The 20881-nt window shown below is 35.8% G+C and overlaps 1 protein-coding gene across 1 annotated transcript in view; it reads right to left on the bottom strand.

Annotated features, from left to right (window-relative positions):
- Window positions 1–20881, bottom strand: part of DDX10 (DEAD-box helicase 10) — a 366232-nt gene that overhangs the window by 260906 nt on the left and 84445 nt on the right. Inside the window, exons 10-13 of the mRNA XM_058289407.2 lie at window positions 11645–11746; window positions 10409–10496; window positions 7486–7574; window positions 4399–4861 (exon numbers count right to left, since the gene is read on the bottom strand). Of these exons, the coding sequence (XP_058145390.1) occupies window positions 4399–4861; window positions 7486–7574; window positions 10409–10496; window positions 11645–11746 (742 nt within the window). The remainder of the gene's footprint in view (window positions 1–4398; window positions 4862–7485; window positions 7575–10408; window positions 10497–11644; window positions 11747–20881) is intronic.

Here is a 20881-nt window from a genome sequence, read left to right as displayed (position 1 = left end):
AAGAGGTTGTTGATGTGGGAGGAGTGGGGTGTAGGGTATATGGGAACCTCTTATAATTTTTAATGTAACATTTTTTGTGATCTATGTATCTTTAAAAAAAAAAAAAAAAGACAATAAAAAAGAAACAAAAAACAAAAAGTCGATGTACCACATCAACAAACTAAATGAAGACAACCACAATTACCTCAACAGCTGCAGAAAAAAGTACATGACAAAATTCACCATCTATGGTGGCAACATTAAACCAGCTAGGAACAGAATGAAATTTTCTAACCTGATAAAGGTCATCTGCAGAAAGTCTACAGAAGGTCCACTCTAATCACCACTATTCAGTATTATGCTAGCGATCTCAGACAATGCAATAAGGCAAGAAAATGAAGCAGAAAGTATACAGATTGTAAAGGAAGAAATGAGAACATCTTTATTCACAAACAACATGATCATCTATAAAAAATGTCCCAAATAATCTCCAAAAGAGCCACCAAAGCTCAAAGATCAACATACAAAACTCAATTGCATTGTTATGTACTGACAATATGCCACTGGAAATTGAAATTTTAAAAATACCACTTATAATACCACTGACAACATAATATAAGAAGAGATGAATCTAACAAAATATGTGCAAGATATGCATGCTTAAAATGATGAAACACTGCTAAAACAAATTAAGGATAGCCTAAATAAATGGAGATACATCATGTTCATGGATGAAAAATTCAATATTGTTACATCACTTCTCCCTAAATTGTTTATAGACTCTATGCAATCTCAATAAAAATATGTGCAAGTTTTTTTTACAAATTAATTAGCTGATTCAAAAATTAATACAGAAATGCAATGGCCCAAAAATAACCAAGCAACTTTGAAAAAATATATATATAGACCTGTTACTACCTGACTGAAGAGTTCCTGGAAAGCTGTTATGCATCAAGACAGATGTTATTGTTGAAAAAATAGAAATATAGATCAGAATTGAGACCAGAAATCAATCCACACAAATATGGCCAATTGATTTTCAACAATAGATCAAGGAAACTCGGTGGAAAAACTGTAATCTTTTCAAAAGAATAGTGCTGGATCAATTGGACATCCACATGCCAAAAAGGAAAAAAACAAAACAAAACAACAACAAACAACTCAACCCTTACCTAGCCCAAGCGCCATGTATGAAACTTAACTAGAAATAGATTCTAGCCCTACATTTAAGTGCTAAAACTATAAAACTTGTAGAAGAATATATAGGAGAAAATTTTTGTGACTTTGGGTTAATCATAGATTTGTCAGATATAATAAAAATATAATTATAAAAGAAAAACTGACAAACCAGACTGTAAAATTCAGAACTTTTGCTTTTCAAAAGACATAGCTAAGCAAATGCAAAGACAAACCACAGAGAATATATTCACAAAGTATGTATATGATAAAGAACTTGTATTCAAAATATATAAAGAACTCTTAAATTGTAATAAGATAAGCAACACAATTTTTAAAAAGGGGGGAAGATGGAGAGCAAAAGATTTAAACATATTTCAAAGAAGATATATGGATGGCAAATGGGCACCTGAAAATACGGTCCCCTCCTTAGTCCTCAGGGAAATGCAAATTAAAGTTACAATGAGATACTGCAACATACCTAATAAATTGGCTAAAATTAAAAAGACTAACAGTTCTAAGAGCTGTCAAGGATGTGAAGTGAAATACCAAACACAAAATGGAGCCACAAATTTGGAAAGTAACTAGGTAGTTTCTGAAAAGTTAAAACTATGCTTACCATAAACCCCAGCAATGCACTTCTAGACACAGACGCAAATTTAAAAAAAAAAGTTCAACAAAAACCTGTACAAGAATATTTATTCATAATCACCAAAAACTGGAAACAACCCAACGCCAGTGGGAGGCCTGGGATCTGTGATTTCCATACAATGGAGTCAAAGGAACAAAGTACTGATACATCCAACAACATTACTCTAAGTGAAAGAAACCAGGCTACACACAACATGTATTATGTATGTCAATATAAAAAACTAAGACTACAGGGGCAGAAATCAGATAAGTAGTTGCCAGGGTTTGAATGTGTGTGTGTTGGTTGACTTTGAAGGATACAAGGAAATATTTTGGAGTGACAGAACTGTTTTATTTCTTGATTGTGGTAGAGATTATGCAACATTTATCAAAACTCAAATTGGGAAAGTAGATGTGGCTCAATTAACAGTGTCTGCCTACCATATAGGAGGGTCCAGGGTTCGATATCCAGGGCCTCCTGACCCGTGTGGTGAGCTGGCCCACGCGCAGAGCTGCTGCACACAAGGAGTGCTGTGCCACGCAGGGGTGCCCCATGTGCAAGGAGTGCACCCTGAAAGGAGAGCCGGGCCCACGTGAAAAAAACACAGCCCACCCAGGAGTGGCACCGCACACATGGAGAGCTGACGCAGCAAGCTGATGCAACAAAAAAGGGATGCAGTATACCGGTGCCACCGAGGGTGCAAACAGACACAGAAGAACACAGAGAGGCTGGACAGAGAGAGTAGACAACGGGGGGGTGGGGGGGAATTAAAAGAAAAACTTTAATTGTACACTTTAAAAAAGGTAAATTTTGCTATGCACTTATAACTTAACCTATTTTTTTAAAAAGTTTTTCTACATAAATTTCATTTTTTAAATGCCAGATGAGCTATTAATGCTTAGACACATGCCTTACTTATATGAACAATTCATATGCTATTAAAAAATTAACTTAAATTCCAGTTTGTTATTTACACCACTCCTATAAAATAGTATAAAAAATAATTTTTAATGTTTTGACTAGATTAAAATAAAATCTAAATTTTTTGTGCTTATTTCATTTGATAAAATGAGATTTAATTGCAGACATAAAATGATTTAATGTGAAGTACCAAGGGTCAGTTTAGGATTCTTGTCAAGAGTTTGAGCATTAAAGTCAGAAAACGTAGATTCAAATTCCTATTTTGCCACTTACTTGTTGCATATACCACTATTTTATCCTATATGTGCATCAGATTTTTCCTTCACCTATAAAATGAGATAACAGTACATACCTCATGGAGTTGTTTAAAAGACTCAATGAGATATTGTTTAGAAATGCTTAATGGAGTAGCCTTACATATACCAATTGCTCAGCGTGTTCACCTGCTTTTCTTAGTATCACTTCATTGCTTAAAGAAACACCTTTTTTAGTTTCATGTCTCAAATTAATATGTATTTTATTCTGCAACTATTAGAATTTTATTAAACATTGTATAAAGAATAAAAGCTGGACTTCAGGGAAACGGACTTTGGCCCAGTGGTTAGGGCGTCCGTCTACCACATGGGAGGTCCGCGGTTCAAACCCCGGGCCTCCTTGACCCATGTGGAGCTGGCCATGCGCAGCGCTGATGCGCGCAAGGAGTGCCATGCCACGCAAGGGTGTCCCCCACGTGGGGGAGCCCCACGCGCAAGGAGTGCGCCCGTGAGGAAAGCCGCCCAGCGTGAAAAGAAAGAGCAGCCTGCCCAGGAATGGCGCCGCCCACACTTCCCGTGCCGCTGACGACAACAGAAGCAGACAAAGAAACAAGACACAGCAAATAGACACCAAGAACAGACAACCAGGGGAGGGGGGGAAATTAAATAAATAAATAAAATCTTTAAAAAAAAAAAAAAAGCTGGACTTCATTTTTTACTCAGTTCTCTTTAAAGAAATGATCAAGAATAAAGGCATATAACGTAGAAAGGAGAATAGGAGAGGGTGAGGAAAAATACACATTTACTGTGTACCTACAAATATTCCAGAAAACAGTGATTTATCAGGATTATCTCTTTTGTTGCTCCTAGCAGATATGTACTAGAGAAACAAAGAATCTACATGAAATCTTTTCATAAACCTTCATTAGCAGCCTTTAAAAAGAAGTGCTCACTTTCTATTTAAGATACTGGCTTCGTTCTCAAAGCAAATGTCTCATTAAGAGTAAAATTCGTGGTCAGAGAGCTTATATTATTGTAAGGAGACTGTAATGATTTAAATCAGACAGCAGTACAATAAGAATCATAATGAAGCATCCTCATGCTGTAAGCGATATCCATCACTATCCATAATGCTCTGATCATAACTTGGACTACTTTTAAAAACACAGCATCAGAAAATCAGTAAATGAGAGGATTAAACAGATCAACCTCTTAAAGTGCCCAAAGTTTAAAAATACACACACACTCACACTCAAGAACTCTTTGGCACCTATTCTCTGTTTAAATATGGTTGGAGGGAAAGTTTGCTACCAAGAAAGTCATTTTACAGGTTACTCTTCTAGTTCTTACTTTCTTATATTTCCCAAAATACAACCAGTAGTACACAGTAAAGGAAGTGAGAAATAATAGAAGAACCTCTATTGGGAGTATACCTACCTGTAACGTTTTATTCTTTTTAAGGTCCAAGCCGAACACATTGTACCGTTTCACCTTAAAGAGATCAGCCGCAGGCCCGTCTTCATCCTCCTCATCTCTGTCCATAAGCTGTCCAGGAATTTCTTTGATCTTCTGTGCCTCAGACTGGACTTGAGACCTTCTTGCTTTTCCTCCTTTCTCTTCCATTTCTCCTTCATCTTCCTTCTCTTCTTCTTCCTCTTCTTCATCACTAATACCATTTGCCAGTCTGTACTCTGTCTCTTCTGGTTTTTTCCCACCTTTCTGAAGGATGGACATTTTCTCACTGAAATAGGCTCTAAACTCTTCCACTTCATCATTGGTGAGGGAGGGAGCCCTTGGCTCAATTACTTTATTGGCCTGGCTCATTAATAATTCTTTGGAGTTCTGCTTCTGCATTTTCTGAAGAAATCTCACCCGGGGTGCTACAGCAAGACCAAGAGACCTTAATATGGGAAAAAATGAAAACAATTATCTCAATACATTAATGGTATGTATATGGGTATTAGGAAACAGTTAAGAGTGGAGATCTATCATCAGAGCTTTTTTTAAAGAAAATGTTCCTCTAAGATATGACTCAATACTGACAGGTTAGATAATCCAAAAGGCAAGCAAAAATTAAAAAATGAATACCTGTCAGTAAACACTGGAGATGTTTTTTGTTTAAGAAGGCTAATATGGAATAAAACAAAAAGCATTAAGCCAGAAACAACATGATAATGATTCAAGTACTAGACCCACCAATTTCCAGTTTAACTTTCTCAACCTCAGCTTCTTCATAATGTGTGTCAATACTTTCCAAGCCTATCTCACAGTTGTTATAAAGACCAGATTTACTAACTATATGAGGGCACTGTGAAAATGTAAATACTAAATAAACTGAAAGAGATAAAGCAATGAAAGGAAAAACAAACTCCAGATATCATCGCCACCCCACCACCACCACCATACACCAAGCCCTCTGAAACAGAATATGATACAACCACTTCTACAAAAAAGAAAGTATTTTTGCAAGCCAGACACCAAAAGGAGAAAAGAAAAATTTTTTTTTCTTCTACAAGCAAGATTCACTTTAACATCAGTTCTTTCCTTTTTTGGATCAAAACTAACAGTTTGCATTAAGTTCCCACTAATTAACCGGAAATAAAATCTTAAAGCAAAGCCTGCTATAATAAACAGCTAATATTACAACATGGATCCACAATCTTTTTCTTATATGACATGGTGCTTAGAAAAGTTGAGAGTCAGTACCATGCAGTGGTGAAAAGTATCGATTCAGAAATAGGACTATTGCATTTTAAATCTTGGCTCTTACTAGCTACAGCGTCTCAGGAAAATTATTTAACCTCTCTACCCCTCCATTTTCTCATTTGCCAAATGAGGTGATAATGGTACCTACCTCATATGGTTGCTATAAGAATAAATGAGTTCATAAAGGCAACACAATTAAAATAGTGCCTGGCACATAGGTAGCAACTATTGAGGACTTGCTGTTATCATTATTCCTGCTGTGGGATCTAGAGTTTAGGATCACAAAGTCATATCCATCAGAGCATTTCTCTCAATATATTACATTTACATTTATATATCTTCCTCAGCTACTAAAACTCTTGAGCTCCTGAAAGGTAGAAAGTACATATTATACATCGATAATTCTAACACTTGGCACTATGCCCTGTACATTATAGTTATTCAATACATGTTTCTTTAGTAAAATGATTTTTAAAACCTTTATTATATCCTACCTCCACAGTCCTGCTTTAGATATCAAAGACTTCTAAAGAAAATTATACATCTCAAGGAAATTACGTATCTAAACATCCACAAAAATTTGAAAACACCAACTTTAGTTGTACGAGTAATTTAGGCTCAGGAATTAATTTTCTGCCTTCCCTAAGCATCTGAAATAAGAAGTAATGGTCTTCAACTGTGAATAATTAAACTTGCTCAAGACTGCTGCAACAAAATGTCTCCTAAATATGGCCCTGCAGTATACAACACCTTGGCTTTCTAAGATTCCAACTAAATCAATCAGAAAACCAGGATGAACATCACACAGAACACACAGACACACATACACACACACACACAATCAGCTAATAATCCTAAACCATGGATTATACTGAGAAGTCTCTAGACAGGTATATAAACAGATACTTGAACAAAAACATGTTATCCAAGACATATAGTTTTTCCTCTATTACCTAGATGGAAAGTCAGTGGGCTTACTCTGCTATTAAAGGGTTCTAAAATGTTACAATTACCTGTTATCCTAAAATTATAGTCTAAACTAAAAAACGGAAAATAGCTGACCCAGATACAAGTTTTTGTTGGGCTCTTTTTAAAGGGAAAGGCACTCAAATTCCTGAAGAGCAGGCCAAACATAAAAGCTTTGCCTTTAAGCACATATTTCATCACATTCTGAAAAATTTTGTGCTGTCATTCAAAGTATGATGAAGCCCAAGGGTGCTTACACACGACTTAGCCAATGCTTTTCCCCACAGGTAGGATCTCATATGAAATACTCCTCCTTAAGAGCTGAAAGTCTGTTTCAAAAATTAATCTCTTAAATAATCACTCCCTTTTGTACAACAGTAATCCTGGTTATTAAACACAGACATCTTGCCACAGTTTTCTGAGTTCCTGGAAGAAACACCCAGACAGAAAGAATATTTAGGCATAAGCAGTATGGGAAACCAGTCTAAAATAAGTGAAGTGACCTGCATCCACACCACAAAAAGAACTGCATATGGCAATCCAGGCTAGCCTTTCAGAGGACAAGAGAGGACTACAAAGACATACACAGAGTTCAAAGGAATATTTATCAGGTCCTTTCCCTCTCCTTTAAGACCATACCATAGGAAATGGCCTACATAACTTAAAGGGATTTACACTTACAAATAAGAAACTTCCCCTGACAAGAACTGAACACTCAACCAGCTTTTCAGAGTTTACAGACTTTTCCTCTGCAGATCTTTAACATAGTCTTTTAAGGTGAGACAGAGTAGCTTAAACAAATTCCCTCTGACTTTGAGGAATCATAATTACAGCTACACCATGAATACTTACAGGGCATAATCAGGTAGAGGTAACTTGCTCACATCAAATACTTCCTTATCCTTCATCAAATACACTGAACGTACGTAGGAGACAAAACACTATAAAATAAGAGTTTTAAAGTATGATATATAATAGTCATAAATGGAAAATGAACTTACATGATTTTAAAAGTTAACCAAAGGGATAATTTCAACAGCAATGAAAAAGCCACAAAATAGTTCAGTATATTTCTATTTGACAAAAAAAAGAACCTAATTTTAGAATTGTAGTATTAGAAAAGTCTTTATAATTTGCCAACTCAACACAGAATATCAACTTCTCTAAAAGCTATTCTAGAAGTTAACCTCAGTCAGTTGCAATAAGGTATAATGGAAAATACATAGTCTTTGAAGTAATATGGATTCAGAATCTATACTAAGTCCCAAATCTTATTAATGGAGCAAGTTTTTGTTTTTCTAAATGTCATTTCCTTATCTATAAAATGAGGAGTGTTACAAAAATTAAATGAGAAAGTGCATGTACAACATCTAGCATATCTTCTGGAATAAATGTTTATTACTATTGATAATAATTATTAAAACAGAAGACGGGTTTTCCAAAGCAAAACTGTCCTGTATTAATTAAATGAAGCTTAATAAAATCATGGCAGGAAAAGTCCTTTCTTAAAACTTTTATTATAATTTCTAGAAAATCATCAACTTGCAATAATTTTCTTTTGTACAAAAAAATTTTTAAAAAGCTTATCCACATACTAGACATAAACCAAAAAGTAAACATGGTCCTAACCCTTTGTCAGTTTCTAAATGAAATAAACAGCAATGACGAAACATAGCTAAACAAATATTTAATTTTTTTAATTGTAAAGTATAATTTACATTTCCATATCTCCTAAATCTCACATATTTTAACCAACTAATCTTTAAACCCTTATCTACATCTCCACAAGTATGAAAAACCACGATTGGCACCAGTTCAAAAGTAATTTCTCCCCTACAACTGTCCACAAGAAATCACCCAGTTGCTTATTATTTTTGTTCTATCCAGATTACAGTCAAAAGCTAGAAAATCACTTCTATGAAACTAGATGGCTTGCTGCTGGCAACACAGCCATTCTACTAAACCATGTGTGACACCCTATAAATCACATCATTTATTTGGTATGGAAGACTCATTTGTTTTACGCACAAACCAGTGAAACAACACCCTTCCAGTGTTTCATATTTCCTGATTCATAATTGAATGACCTCCTAGGTGGGTGATAAAATCACAACATATCAGAACTCATCTGTGTGTGTGTGTGTATGTGTGTGTTTAATGTTCATACCATTTACAAAGTTTCTAAAAAAAAATTAACTCCTGGCTGGAAGTATCTTCACTAGGCAAAATTTGCTCACACTGACAAATTGCAGGCCCAAAAGTTAAAAAAAGAAAAATCAATTTATTTAAAGGTCCTTTTCATTCGATTTCAGGTGAAGAAAACTTATAGAAGCCCAACTTTGCATAATTCATCATTTTGGTCATAAATTGTTTTGGTATATTTTGGAATTAATTTTTCCTGGTATGGTATAGTAGAGCGAGGAAGACAAACTGGATAAGTCTTAAATCTGCCACACAGTAGCTATGTGATGCTGAACAATATTTCTCAAGTTCTCAAGCTACCATTTTTTCATCTGTAAAACCAAGACAATACTACCCGCTTCATAAGTAACTAGGAATATTAAATAACAATTCATATAAAACTGTCATGCAATAGTCATTTTATGACTAAGATGGTACTTGGCACATAACCATCACTCCAAATTTTAGTTTCCATCATTAATGCTATTATTTTAAAACAGCAAGGCTAATTTGACAAAATATGAAATTAATTAGCAAAAAAATATGATTTGCTTTTCAAATAAAACTTAATTCTTTGCTGGGTATATCCAGTTTCAAAACCATAACATAAAAGTCTAACTGTTGACTGTTTTTCTGCTCTTGCTACTCCATCTATTTAGGATGCTCTCTCCACATGATCTTTGTTTTTTCCCTCCCACTTTACCTATTTGCGCAAACAGAATCCGACTTCTGAATCTCCATCCTCTGAATCCCTATCCTCCATCTCACTGTTGATGCACAAAAATCTTGTAACCACAAGATAAGGCAGTAAAAGAATTGAAATGAAGAGTCCATATTAGGGACTCAAATAATTGTTAAGTCAAATATTGGATTGTAAGAGCAATGCAAAATAATTTCAACTCTTCCTTTTCCAAAGAATCTACCACTGATCATTCTAAGAACTAAAAAGTAAACTTAACTAGAACTTTCATTTATTTGCCATTCAAAGTCCAGAAAAGCCATGTGGGAACGCTAGATTAAAGTGAGGTTAAAACCTCATTCCTTTTAAGTACTTAAAAATTAAAAATGAAATCTAAAGAAATGGTAATCAAAGCCAATGATGGAACAAAACTAATATTGTAATTCATGGAAAGTGAGAAAAATAAAGAAATATGTTCACAAAAATGAGAACTAATGGGGAAAAAAAACAGAAAACCTCATTCCTGAGAATAATTTAGAATTTTTAGAAATTTAACTCAATGATATTAATATTAGTCAAAAAAGTGCAGTCAAGAGTTACAACTACTTCACTGAAGAGATCAGACATTGACAGCATCAAATATGCTAGAAATCGGGCTACTATACATCTAAAAGTTACAAAAGGATTTTCTATATGTCTATGACAAAATTATATCTAAGAAACAGAATATTTTCCCAACTCTAAGAAATATTTTTTAAAAATTTATAGAATAAGATAAACTATTCTATCTGAACATTATACTACACCTAAATAACTAAAGCATGACCATGCAAGCTAGAAACAGAAGAAAAGGATGGTTTTAACTTTATCATATGTCTCATTCCAACAAAGGTATTCAATTCAAAAATTGCTTACCCTTTGAGCTCTTTCTTTTAAATCTTGATCTTGGGCTAAAAATGACTCCAATTTTTTCTGGACGTCTATAAGTTTTTCCTGATTGATTCTTTATAACAAAAGGAAGATAAAAGGTAAACAAAGACATCTTAATTTCAGAAACTGAAAATAGTATGCAGCACTTTATCTTCCTCAGTATTTTTATATGTATAATATTTCTCATATATGAACCAGATTAGAACGAAATTACACTGAGCATAAATTTGACTTTTATGAATAGAGAAGGGAAAAAGAAATGGAAGATCAGCCACTTTCTCTAAAGAAGCATTCCATGCTGAATGAAAAATACTTGAGTAAGAACTACAATTACCATTAGTTATTTCTTAATAAAGATAGAAAGGTGCCTCCAGTGGGACACAGCTAGCCAATGAACTGAAATAAATGAAATGTAATGTCATTTTTGTAAAAATTGCCCATTTTCAGTCAAATGTCATAAAATCTATCTCAAATAACAACAAGTAGCCAAGGCTATATACAAATAATGCTTTCTCTTTCTAGAAATTAGGGAACAAAGATGTTCCCTAACTCTGCCTAGGGAGGTTACAGGAAAGAATGAAACCCACAAAAGGCACTAGGTTTCCAAAAGCTCTTGCTTCCTTGATTTTAGACTGGCCTGCCTTGATTCAAAGCGGGGGTGGTGGTGGGTAGTAGTAGGTCGAGTGCCTGTTATTTTTAATTACAGAAAATTTCAAAAGATAGAAAACATTCACTCAGCTTCAAAAATTATCAACTCATAACCAAACTTGTTTTGTCTACTCCCTCACACACTCCTTCCCGCATACCTCCTCCCCACATTAATTTGAAGCAAATCACACTAGAGTTTTAAGGTCCCAATGAAAGCGAGCATCTGATCAATTCCACTGATGCTCAAACTATGCATCCTCAAAAGAGGGAGACCACAATTTTCTAAAATGGGCAGGCAATTCAAAAATAATTTCATCTAAGAGGCTTAATCGTTTTAACCACTGATGCTTCTGAAAGCTACCATGTTTTCCTTTCCATCTTTATTTTCTCTACTAGCAGCTTCTGAAAAAGATGTAATAAAAAATTAAAATACATTTAAAAGGTCACAAATTTGATGTAGAATGGGTTAGGGAGTGGATATGAGATGTACATAATTAAGCACAATAATTCCATGCCCTCATAATAATTTTATGCCCTCATTTTCCTAACATAAAGACAACAAATAGTTCTTACTTGATTTCCTTCACAGGTACTTTCTTTTGGAGAAGCTGCTGCACCATACCTTTTTCTTCTGAGGGAAGCAAAATTAATAAAGCTTCACCATCTTCTTTGTACCTAAACAAAAAAAAACAAAAACAAAAATCTATTCTACATCAATGCAATCTGCATTTTATATTTTAACAATCTGATCAATAGGTAACAAGGAAGCAAGTTCATCTAGCTTGTAAATACTAGGAATACCATTTTCTAAAACCTTCTATGACAAGAGACAACCAGGGCACTGAACATCTCATTTCCAATTTTCATTACTAGTTAAAATTCCTAATGACTTTTAGGCTGTGCCACAACAGAAGAGCTAGATCCTAAGGAACAAGTCAATTAAAAAGCATTTCTTAAATATCTCTCTACCTATAGCAAGGAACAGTTTCTCGTTCAAGCCACTGGAGAACCGTAATAAAATTAGTCATTTAATAAACATGGTATCCAATATATTGAGGAAATCAATGCATCTTCCTGGGGATTTACTTATACCCAGAGAATAAAATTGTTCAGATGCATGTGTTCTAAAAAAAATAAAAATAAAAAAAATTGGATCTCCACTCAGGTAAAAATCATGCCTCTAATCTAGATACTTCTCTCTCCCCACCTAGTAAAAATCTTTATGTCATGCTGTACCTCTAGAAATTTTTAGTGAGCCACAAGGCATCCTGTAGTTACTTAAGCTTTTTGTGCTACGTACATATACCTTAGAATCAGCTACATCTGCAAGAAGTAAAAAAGATAAGAGAATTCAATATTAGGGAAAATTTTTTAAGTAAAGAAACCATAGTCTCAAAATACTCTCCAAGTTTCATACTATAATGTATGAGTGGGAAACGCTTATATTTTACTAAGCTATTTACTAAGAAACATTATGCTGGGCATAAACTGAAGAACACAAAGAAATATAAGATGAATATCCCTGCCTTCAGTGAGTTAATAACCTAGTGAAATATTAAAGTCAAATACATAAAAAAGCAAGAGAACAGTCACAGAGCAGTATATAAGTGCCTAACCAAAGACAGTCAGTCACAGGTAATCAACGCCACCAACTCAGAAGGGAAAAGTGACCATTCAGAGTCAGGCAGAAAAAAAACACACAAAAATATCGTAGCTGATGGAATTTGAGCTGGGCCTTGAAGATGAACAGAAAAGGCAATTTACCATGAAGAAAGATGAATTTAAAACACACACACTGCCCCCAGCAATGTTGAGGTAAACCACCTGTGAAGAAAGAATTTATTAGTTTATAAAAGAGGTGTGGTGACAACTGAGTGAAATCACAACTTCTGAAGCCTCAAACCCTCACTAAGGACAGATTACAGCACAGCTGGGACAGACCTAAGGCATCAGTGAATATTGTGCCTTTCTGCAAACCAAAAGACTACACAGTGAACTTAGAAAAATGCCCTCAAGGCAGCCAGACTCTTGAGGCTAGGTAAGTTACCTTCACAAGTGAAGAGGCTATTTTGTGTGGGCAAAACAGGAACATTTAGGAAGGAGAAAGAAGGGTGGATTGAAGGATAGTCAACCCTTTCCAATATTCTATACTCAAATTCAGTCGTGGGGACATGAAATAAGTAGGCCTCCAAGGCTACACAGGGCAAGAATTGTGGCAAAGGAATAAAAGAGAAATCTCTAGGAGATAAAAAAGATACCCACTGAATGGTCTCTGATCTTCTGAATGACTCATACAAGAATAACAAGTTTAATCACCTACATTTATCTTACCTACTTGCTCATGCATCCAGAGAATGAATCAGGATTGGTGACAGAGGGCCATACCTAAATCTTTTAGAACTACAGCTAACTGAATAGGAAAGGCTTGACAAGGTTAAGACAGACAACAACACTGAAATTTAAAAGAAAAAATCCCCAAAGAAAATGGAAGAAAGAAAAAAGTTCCCCCATCCAAGTCCTACAACAAAGGCATTTATCTATTCAAAAGAGCATCACTTGGGGAGCAGGTGTACCTCAGTGGCTGAGCACCGGCCTCACATATACAAGGTCCTGGGTTCAATCCCCCATAAGTCCTAAAAAAAGGGGGGGGGGGGCGGGGAGGAGCGGGAATCACAGGCCATTTTACATAATTCAGACCTTTTCCCAGAAACAATATAAAGCACAAATTACAAATTGCCTCCCATACACCAACACCCAAACATTTCCAGTAAGCTATTATTTCAAGAATAAAAGCACTTTTAAAAGGAAAGCATAAACACACATTTTTTTCCAATGCTTACAAGAATAAAGTCTATTTACCCATAAGCTGGCTTTTAGATTTCAAAAGCAATATCCAAGGCTAAATATATGTATAAGGAAAAAGTGTTTTTCCCAATAATTACATTTTAAAAGCCCATCTATTTAGACAGATTTTAAGAGACATTCTAGGCATTATAGAAAAAGTCCTGCATCTGAAACACAGTAAAATTTCATTTTGGTCATCAGTATTAACATCACTTTACATTTATATAGTTTTTTAGAATTTATGAAAAGAAGAAAAAAAAAACACATGCAATCAGCAAAGGAAGCAAATTTTTTTAAAAAAAGTTCTTGACATGCCAAATAGCGGACCTAAAATAAAATAAGCTGGTTACCACTCATCAGAGACTTTAAACTTCCCATTCACTGCTTTTTTCAATTATACTGGGATTCCCTCTAAAAACAAGGATCCTCATATTAGATTAATTATAATTATCTGATAACAGGAAGCTTAGCTCCACATCCTGCATACCACTGGACTGGACCCACATGGTAATTCTTCCATTGAAATAACACTGAAACAAACTATGGTCAAAGGGAAGAAGAAGAAAAAAAAAAGCCCTGCCATTCTAGCAAAAAATTACCTTTTACTGATGAACTATTAATCCTTAACTATTTCAATTCAGATTCTTCAACACATAAACTCCATTCTAGTTGAATCTTCTAACTGTCCCTTAAACCTTATTCATTCACATCTCCAGCTACTGCCATAGCATGAGCTGGCTGTGTTCACGGTTGCCTAGCCACCCTCAGTTCTCCCTGAGAACTTTCGAGGTTACAAATCAGATAACAAGAGATTATATTTAGAGCAATTCCATTTCTGTAATTTAAAAGAATACACACACACGCACAGGAAAAAAAGTTTTCTGGGTGGTGGATTTTGGGTCATTTTAATTTTTTTATTGTTATTGTCTAAGGTCAGTATAGTTAATAAGTATTACTTTTGTAATAAAACACAAGTTTTAAAAATGAATAAAAGACAAACTTTCTCTGTATGCTTTTGAAACCTAAATCTTTTCTATTTTTACTTCATTAAACACACATCCCAGTACTACCAATATTAGTGTATTTTCTTATCTAGAATACTAAATTTGAGAACATACGAATTCTCTCTAGCATTTGTACCTAATAGTTGCTCAGTAAATATCTGGTAAATTATAAACGCAAATGACCCACTAGAAGATGCAGACAAAACAGTGGATTTGCATTCAGAAGACCTGGATTCAAGCTCCAGTTGTGCTATTAATTGGCTGTATACCTTTAAACAAGTCTCTTTATCTCCATATATTAGAATGTTTTATTTCTAAATTATAAAATTTGAATTAGATCATCTATGTCCCTTCTGGACCTAAAATTCTACAACTTTGATTCTATTAACATACCCGTCATTGTTCACAACACAAGTATAATCACAAGGTGTAAAAATGGAGTGGATCATTAATTATACTCTTCTATTCCAAAGCCCTTCTTTCTTCCCTATATCTTTTTCTCCTAGTCTCCCTATACCTAAGCCTTACCTGTGGAACCATCCCCACAAATTCCATGTCACGTGACATGACATGAAAACAATAAGTCAGCCATTCGGATGCAGAAAGAAACCCGAAGGAATCAGAGGACAACTGTTCAGTTCCTCGTGCACAATGTGGGTACAGAGAAGAGCTTATTCCTGGAGAAAGGGTATCTCTGACTTACAGAATGTCTACAGATTCTACAATGGATTCAAGGAAGAAGAAGAAGAAAAAAAAAAAAACAGATTGGAAATACTCTGGGAAAAAGAAAGGCACGTGCAGCCCAGGACCTCGGAAATATGAGCAGGTGTACCATGAGCTCAACGGTTTGACAAATGAAGTTCACCACAAAACAAATGTAAAGAAACCAAGTAGACTAATGTATAGAAAGCTTCTAACAAACTGATTAAGAGCACGGATTTATGGCATTCACAGGGGAAAGGAGAATCATGCTGTATTAGCAGCCTCACACACACACATACACCACAGAATTTAGGGGGGAGAAATCATAATGTTAAAAGATCAAGAACAAAAAGAATACTGAAGTTTTAAATAAGAGGGGTTTTAACTAAATTATCTCAAAATCTAAAGAGACATTCTCTAAAACTATCTAAAATAATACTTTGAAGAATAACTAAGAACTAGATATGATTAACCCTGTTTTACAGAAGAAACTGAGGCTTAGATAAGGTAAGAGCTAATCCAAAGATTTAGATGACAGAACCAAATTTAAATTTTTCCTTAATTTTAAGGCCAGTATTTGAGTATTTGATGAACAGAACAGCTGTCTCTCAGAATTCAAATAAACAAAAAAGGAACATGCATATATTTTTAACTTATCTTGATGAAAATAAATGGCAGCAAATTTTAAATAAAGACATCTACCTTCCTTTCCCAAGTATCTAGCTTTCATGTATTCTGGATACCTTGATGGACATCGGCAAACACTAGAATTCATTAAATAAGAACAGCTGAATTTGGGCACACAGGCAAAAACAAAGAATTCTAAGAAAGAATTAAGTAAAAATCCCAGCCCTGGCCTGGTACTTTCTAAATGAGTGGTCCGGGACACATTTTACCCCAAAGTTTCTAAGAAAGAGTTATGTAAGTAAGAAAATCTCCTTCATAGGGTTGTTTTAAGGGCAAAGTGAGTTCATTCATTTACTGACTTAACAAATATTGAGTATTAGGAAGTAAGTGGTTAAGCTGCAATCCATCTTCCTTTTGTGGGCAAGGGAGAGGGGTCCCAGAAAAATAAGAAAATAATAAAGTCAAATCTCCTTGTAAACATGCTAATGACAGACCTCCTGGGAAACACATATGCTATTTACTATCATGAGAGTACACAGCTATGAAACACATTTAACAGGATGTACCAGGTTTGTTAATCTACAGATACAAGGGGTAGGTCTCTGGCAATTTCTGGGGTGCTATGTTCTGCGTTAGAAGTCCAGACCTCTCCCTGCTTCACATATCCCTTGTAATTACTCTTCTCTCTGAAATTACTAAAGTCTGATACTGGATGTGACAGGCAGCTTCTAAAATGGCTCCCCAATAACCTCTGCCTCCTGCTAGTTTTCACATCCTTAAAAAGTCTCCACCACACCAAACAGGGCTGACCTGTACAACCACCAGGATACTACAGATAAGACACAGTGTGACTTTCAAGCCTGGGTCATAAAAGACACTGCAGCTTCCATCTTACTCTGCCTGGCCCTTCCATGTGCTCTATATCTGATGAAGCCAGCTGCTATGTTGTGAGCTGCTCTATGGAGAGGACCACCTGAAGAAGTGAGAGAGGCCTCCAGCCAATAGGGAGTGTGGAAGTGAATCCTGCCAAAAACCACTTGAGTGAGCCTGAAAACCGATCCAACCCCCATCAAGCATTAAAATGTGCAGTACCAGGTGATACCTTGATTGCAGCCTTGGGATAGATGAAGAGCCAGAGGACCCAGCTAATAAGACATGACCCAATTCCTAACTCGGAAAACCTATAAGATAATATTCATTCATTTCTTTAAGCAACTAAGTTGTAGGGTAATTTTTTATACAGGAATGGATAACTAATATATTAGGAATGATCCTGACTCCTGAGTCAGATTTGAGAATCCAATTCGTTGTCTTATCAAAGGGGTCTCTTTGCCACTCCCTGTTCTCCACACTTAGGGAACATGGATGAAATAGACAAAGATCCCTGCTTTTATGGATAAAGAGAAACAGTAAACAATAAAAATAAGAAATACCCCAGTATATTTGAAGACAATAAGTGTTATGGAAAAAAAGAAAACATAGAGCAAGGTGACAAGAAGTGGCTGAGGGAGGGTAAGAAAGATAGTCTTGCTGGTGCTTGAATAATAAGATATTAAGGGGAGCAGTAGGTCATTGGCTTTACTCTGAGTAGAATGGGAAGCCATCAGAGGGGTGACATCATCTGACTTATTGAGTCAGACATATTGTGCCTGCTTATTGAGAACAGACATTAGAGGAGCAAGGGAGTAAGTGCCGGCAAATAACAGATTCCTAAGAAACACCAATCCCTTCCACTACCTCTATAGCTACACTGGCTATAATCTATTCCAGCTTTTCACTGCTTCAAGATGCAGTTATCTTGTTATCTATTCCATAAAGTACCAGTATTTTCCATGAACCATGAACTTTTCACAAATTACCACATTACAAATCTTAAACTAGTTTCCATCTTAATATCTGCATGTTGTTGAGATCTAAACTGCTTTCAGGAAATGTGCAATGCAAAGGTTTGGCCTCTGCTGTCCTCTAGTGGACCTGCCTAAATTACTCACAAAAAATTTGGGATCCACAAAATGCAGCAAAGCAAATAAGGCTGAACTGAAATATTACTGAAATTATTTTACCTCTCACTACCCTTGAAGGGAAAAAATAGTTATATATAAAATACCATCTTCCACCCTACCCCCCAAATAAAAGCATAAAAAGATTAACATTTGCCTACATTTCGTTCCCACATCTTCTATTTTCATTTGGGCATTTTTACAAAAAACAGAAAAGCCTGGTTTCATGAGTATCTCAAATTGCAAGCCCAAAAGAAAATCACTTTTAAGTGGTAAAGTGCACCACAGGAATACAGCCTTATAAAACTATATCCATACCCCCTGCCTCACTTAAAGTCTCCCATCCTTACCTAATGCCCCCAAGAAGCCAAGATTAGCCCTGAAGTTTCTGCCCTATGTCTCTAAAGAAGATCATTTTATTAAAGGGGGTATAGATGGTTTAAAAAAAAAAAAAAAAAAAACAAAACAGGGAAATTTTTCTCAGTTGCTATGGATCAAAAGGCTTTGAAGGGAAACAGACTTGGCCCAACCACATGGGAGGTCTGTGGTCCAAACCCCAGACCTCCTTGACCCATGTGGAGCTGGCCCATGCGCAGTGCTGATGCCACACAGGGGTGTCCCCCGCACAAGGAGTGCGCCCTATAAAGAGAGCCACCCAGCAGGAAAAAAAGTGCAGCCTGCCCAAGAATGGTGCCGCACACACGGAGAGCTGACACAACAAGATGATGCAACAAAAAGAAACACGGATTCCCGTGCCGCTGGACAACAACAGAAGTGGACAAAAGAAGAACACACAGCAAATGGACAGAGAGAGCAGACAATGGGGGGGGGAATAAATAAAAAATAAATGAATCTTAAAAAAAAAAAAAAGACTCTGAAAGGTGAATAAACTAAAGCAGAATAAATACTTTAAGGCAACAAATACTTAAATCAACCTTTACTTTCAATTAACTAAAACAGAGAAGAAAAAAATTCCCTAAATCTTAGCTATTTTGCCACAAAGCACAGATTTCATTTTTCTACATTCATATATTACAGTTCAATTCTAAAAGCAAACACTATCTGGCAACCGGGTTTTAATTACAGCATAACACACAGGATTATAATTAGTTTCAAAATTTAATTTAGCCTTTATTCAATTCAATTCTCCAGTCTCATGGCCCACAAAACTTTCTAATTATCTCTAAGCCCATTAATGGCAGCTTTTAAACTGCAATTTAGTTGTTTTTTTTATTAAACTCCTAGGAAAAAAATAAGCAGTAGATATGCTAAACCTTCCTACTGACTATACATACATTAAAAATAGTCAATTCAAAATACTTTAATTGGTTACAAAGGGCCAAACAAGTTTGTACTTTCAAAATTAATGAACACATTAGAAATTACTGGGCAGCGGAGTTGACCCAGTGGTTAGGGCGTCCGTCTACCACATGGGAGGTCTGCGGTTCAAACCCCAGGCCTCCTTGACCCATGTGGAGCTGGTCCATGTGCAGTGCTGATGCGCTTGGGCACAAGGAGTGCCGTGCCACGCAGCAGTGTCCCCCGCGTAGCAGGGCCCCACACGCAAGGAGTGTGCCCCGTAAGGAGAGCCGCCCAGAGGGAAAGAAAGTGCAGCCTGCCCAGGAATGGTGCCGCCCATATGGAGAGCTGACACAACAAGATGAAGCAATAAAAAAAAGGAACACAGATTCCCGTGCCATGAGAACAACAGAAGCAGACAAAGACAACGCAGCAAATAGACACAGAGAACAGACAACTAGGGTGGGGGGATAAAGGGAGAGAAATAAATAAATAAATCTTTAAAAAAAAAAATTACTTTAAGATAATTTCTCACATTATTCTTTCTTCAGACCCCAATCAATGTGATGGTGTTCTAACTTCATCTCAAGAGTCGATAAGACCCTATTTAATGCTCACCACAGCATGTTCAACTATACAAAATTTTCAACAATATTTTCAGCAAGAAAACCCCCAAAAAATTTTCCCTTCTTGGACCTTACCCTGATAAGATATCTAACACTCTTCACACAGGAAGAGTAATAAAAAATACTGCTAAATGTATCATATAAAGGGACCAATCTGGCCTCTCCTTGTGCACATCACTGACACATCTAAAAAGTCTGCAAGACTGGGTGAAATAAACAAATGAGACACCATATCCAACCATAACCATACCTATCCTGAGGCCCACATGTCCACAATAGGCAAGTGTAGTATGCACGGGTATGTGCACAAACTCATACGGACTACACAATTACTAAGAAAAACATATCAGTGGAGAAACAGTCATTCCACCAATCACTACCAATGACTTCTCAGGTCTCTCACTATGAAAGACAATTCAAATAGGCATCCGCACATTAAAAATCACTGATGTACCATGCACCTACTTATAAACTGGAAAGCAAGCTGCTGTTTTACCCATGTCCCACTTTACGTAGATCCTAGAAGGAATCAAAATGCTACCATTATAAAGGCAAGTCTATCTAAACACACAATGACATCCCACACAACCCAGTTCTAACTCAATTCCTTGTTCAAAATATATGACAATATAATAAAAACTTTTACTTTTGAGTCCTACAGTATATAAATCCCATCTTAAAATATTTAAATGCTATTTTACTATTCTT

The sequence above is a fragment of the Dasypus novemcinctus genome, chromosome 27 (assembly GCF_030445035.2).
Source record: "Dasypus novemcinctus isolate mDasNov1 chromosome 27, mDasNov1.1.hap2, whole genome shotgun sequence".
Lineage (NCBI taxonomy): Eukaryota > Metazoa > Chordata > Mammalia > Cingulata > Dasypodidae > Dasypus > Dasypus novemcinctus.
This window is presented reverse-complemented; position numbering and strand designations above follow the sequence as displayed.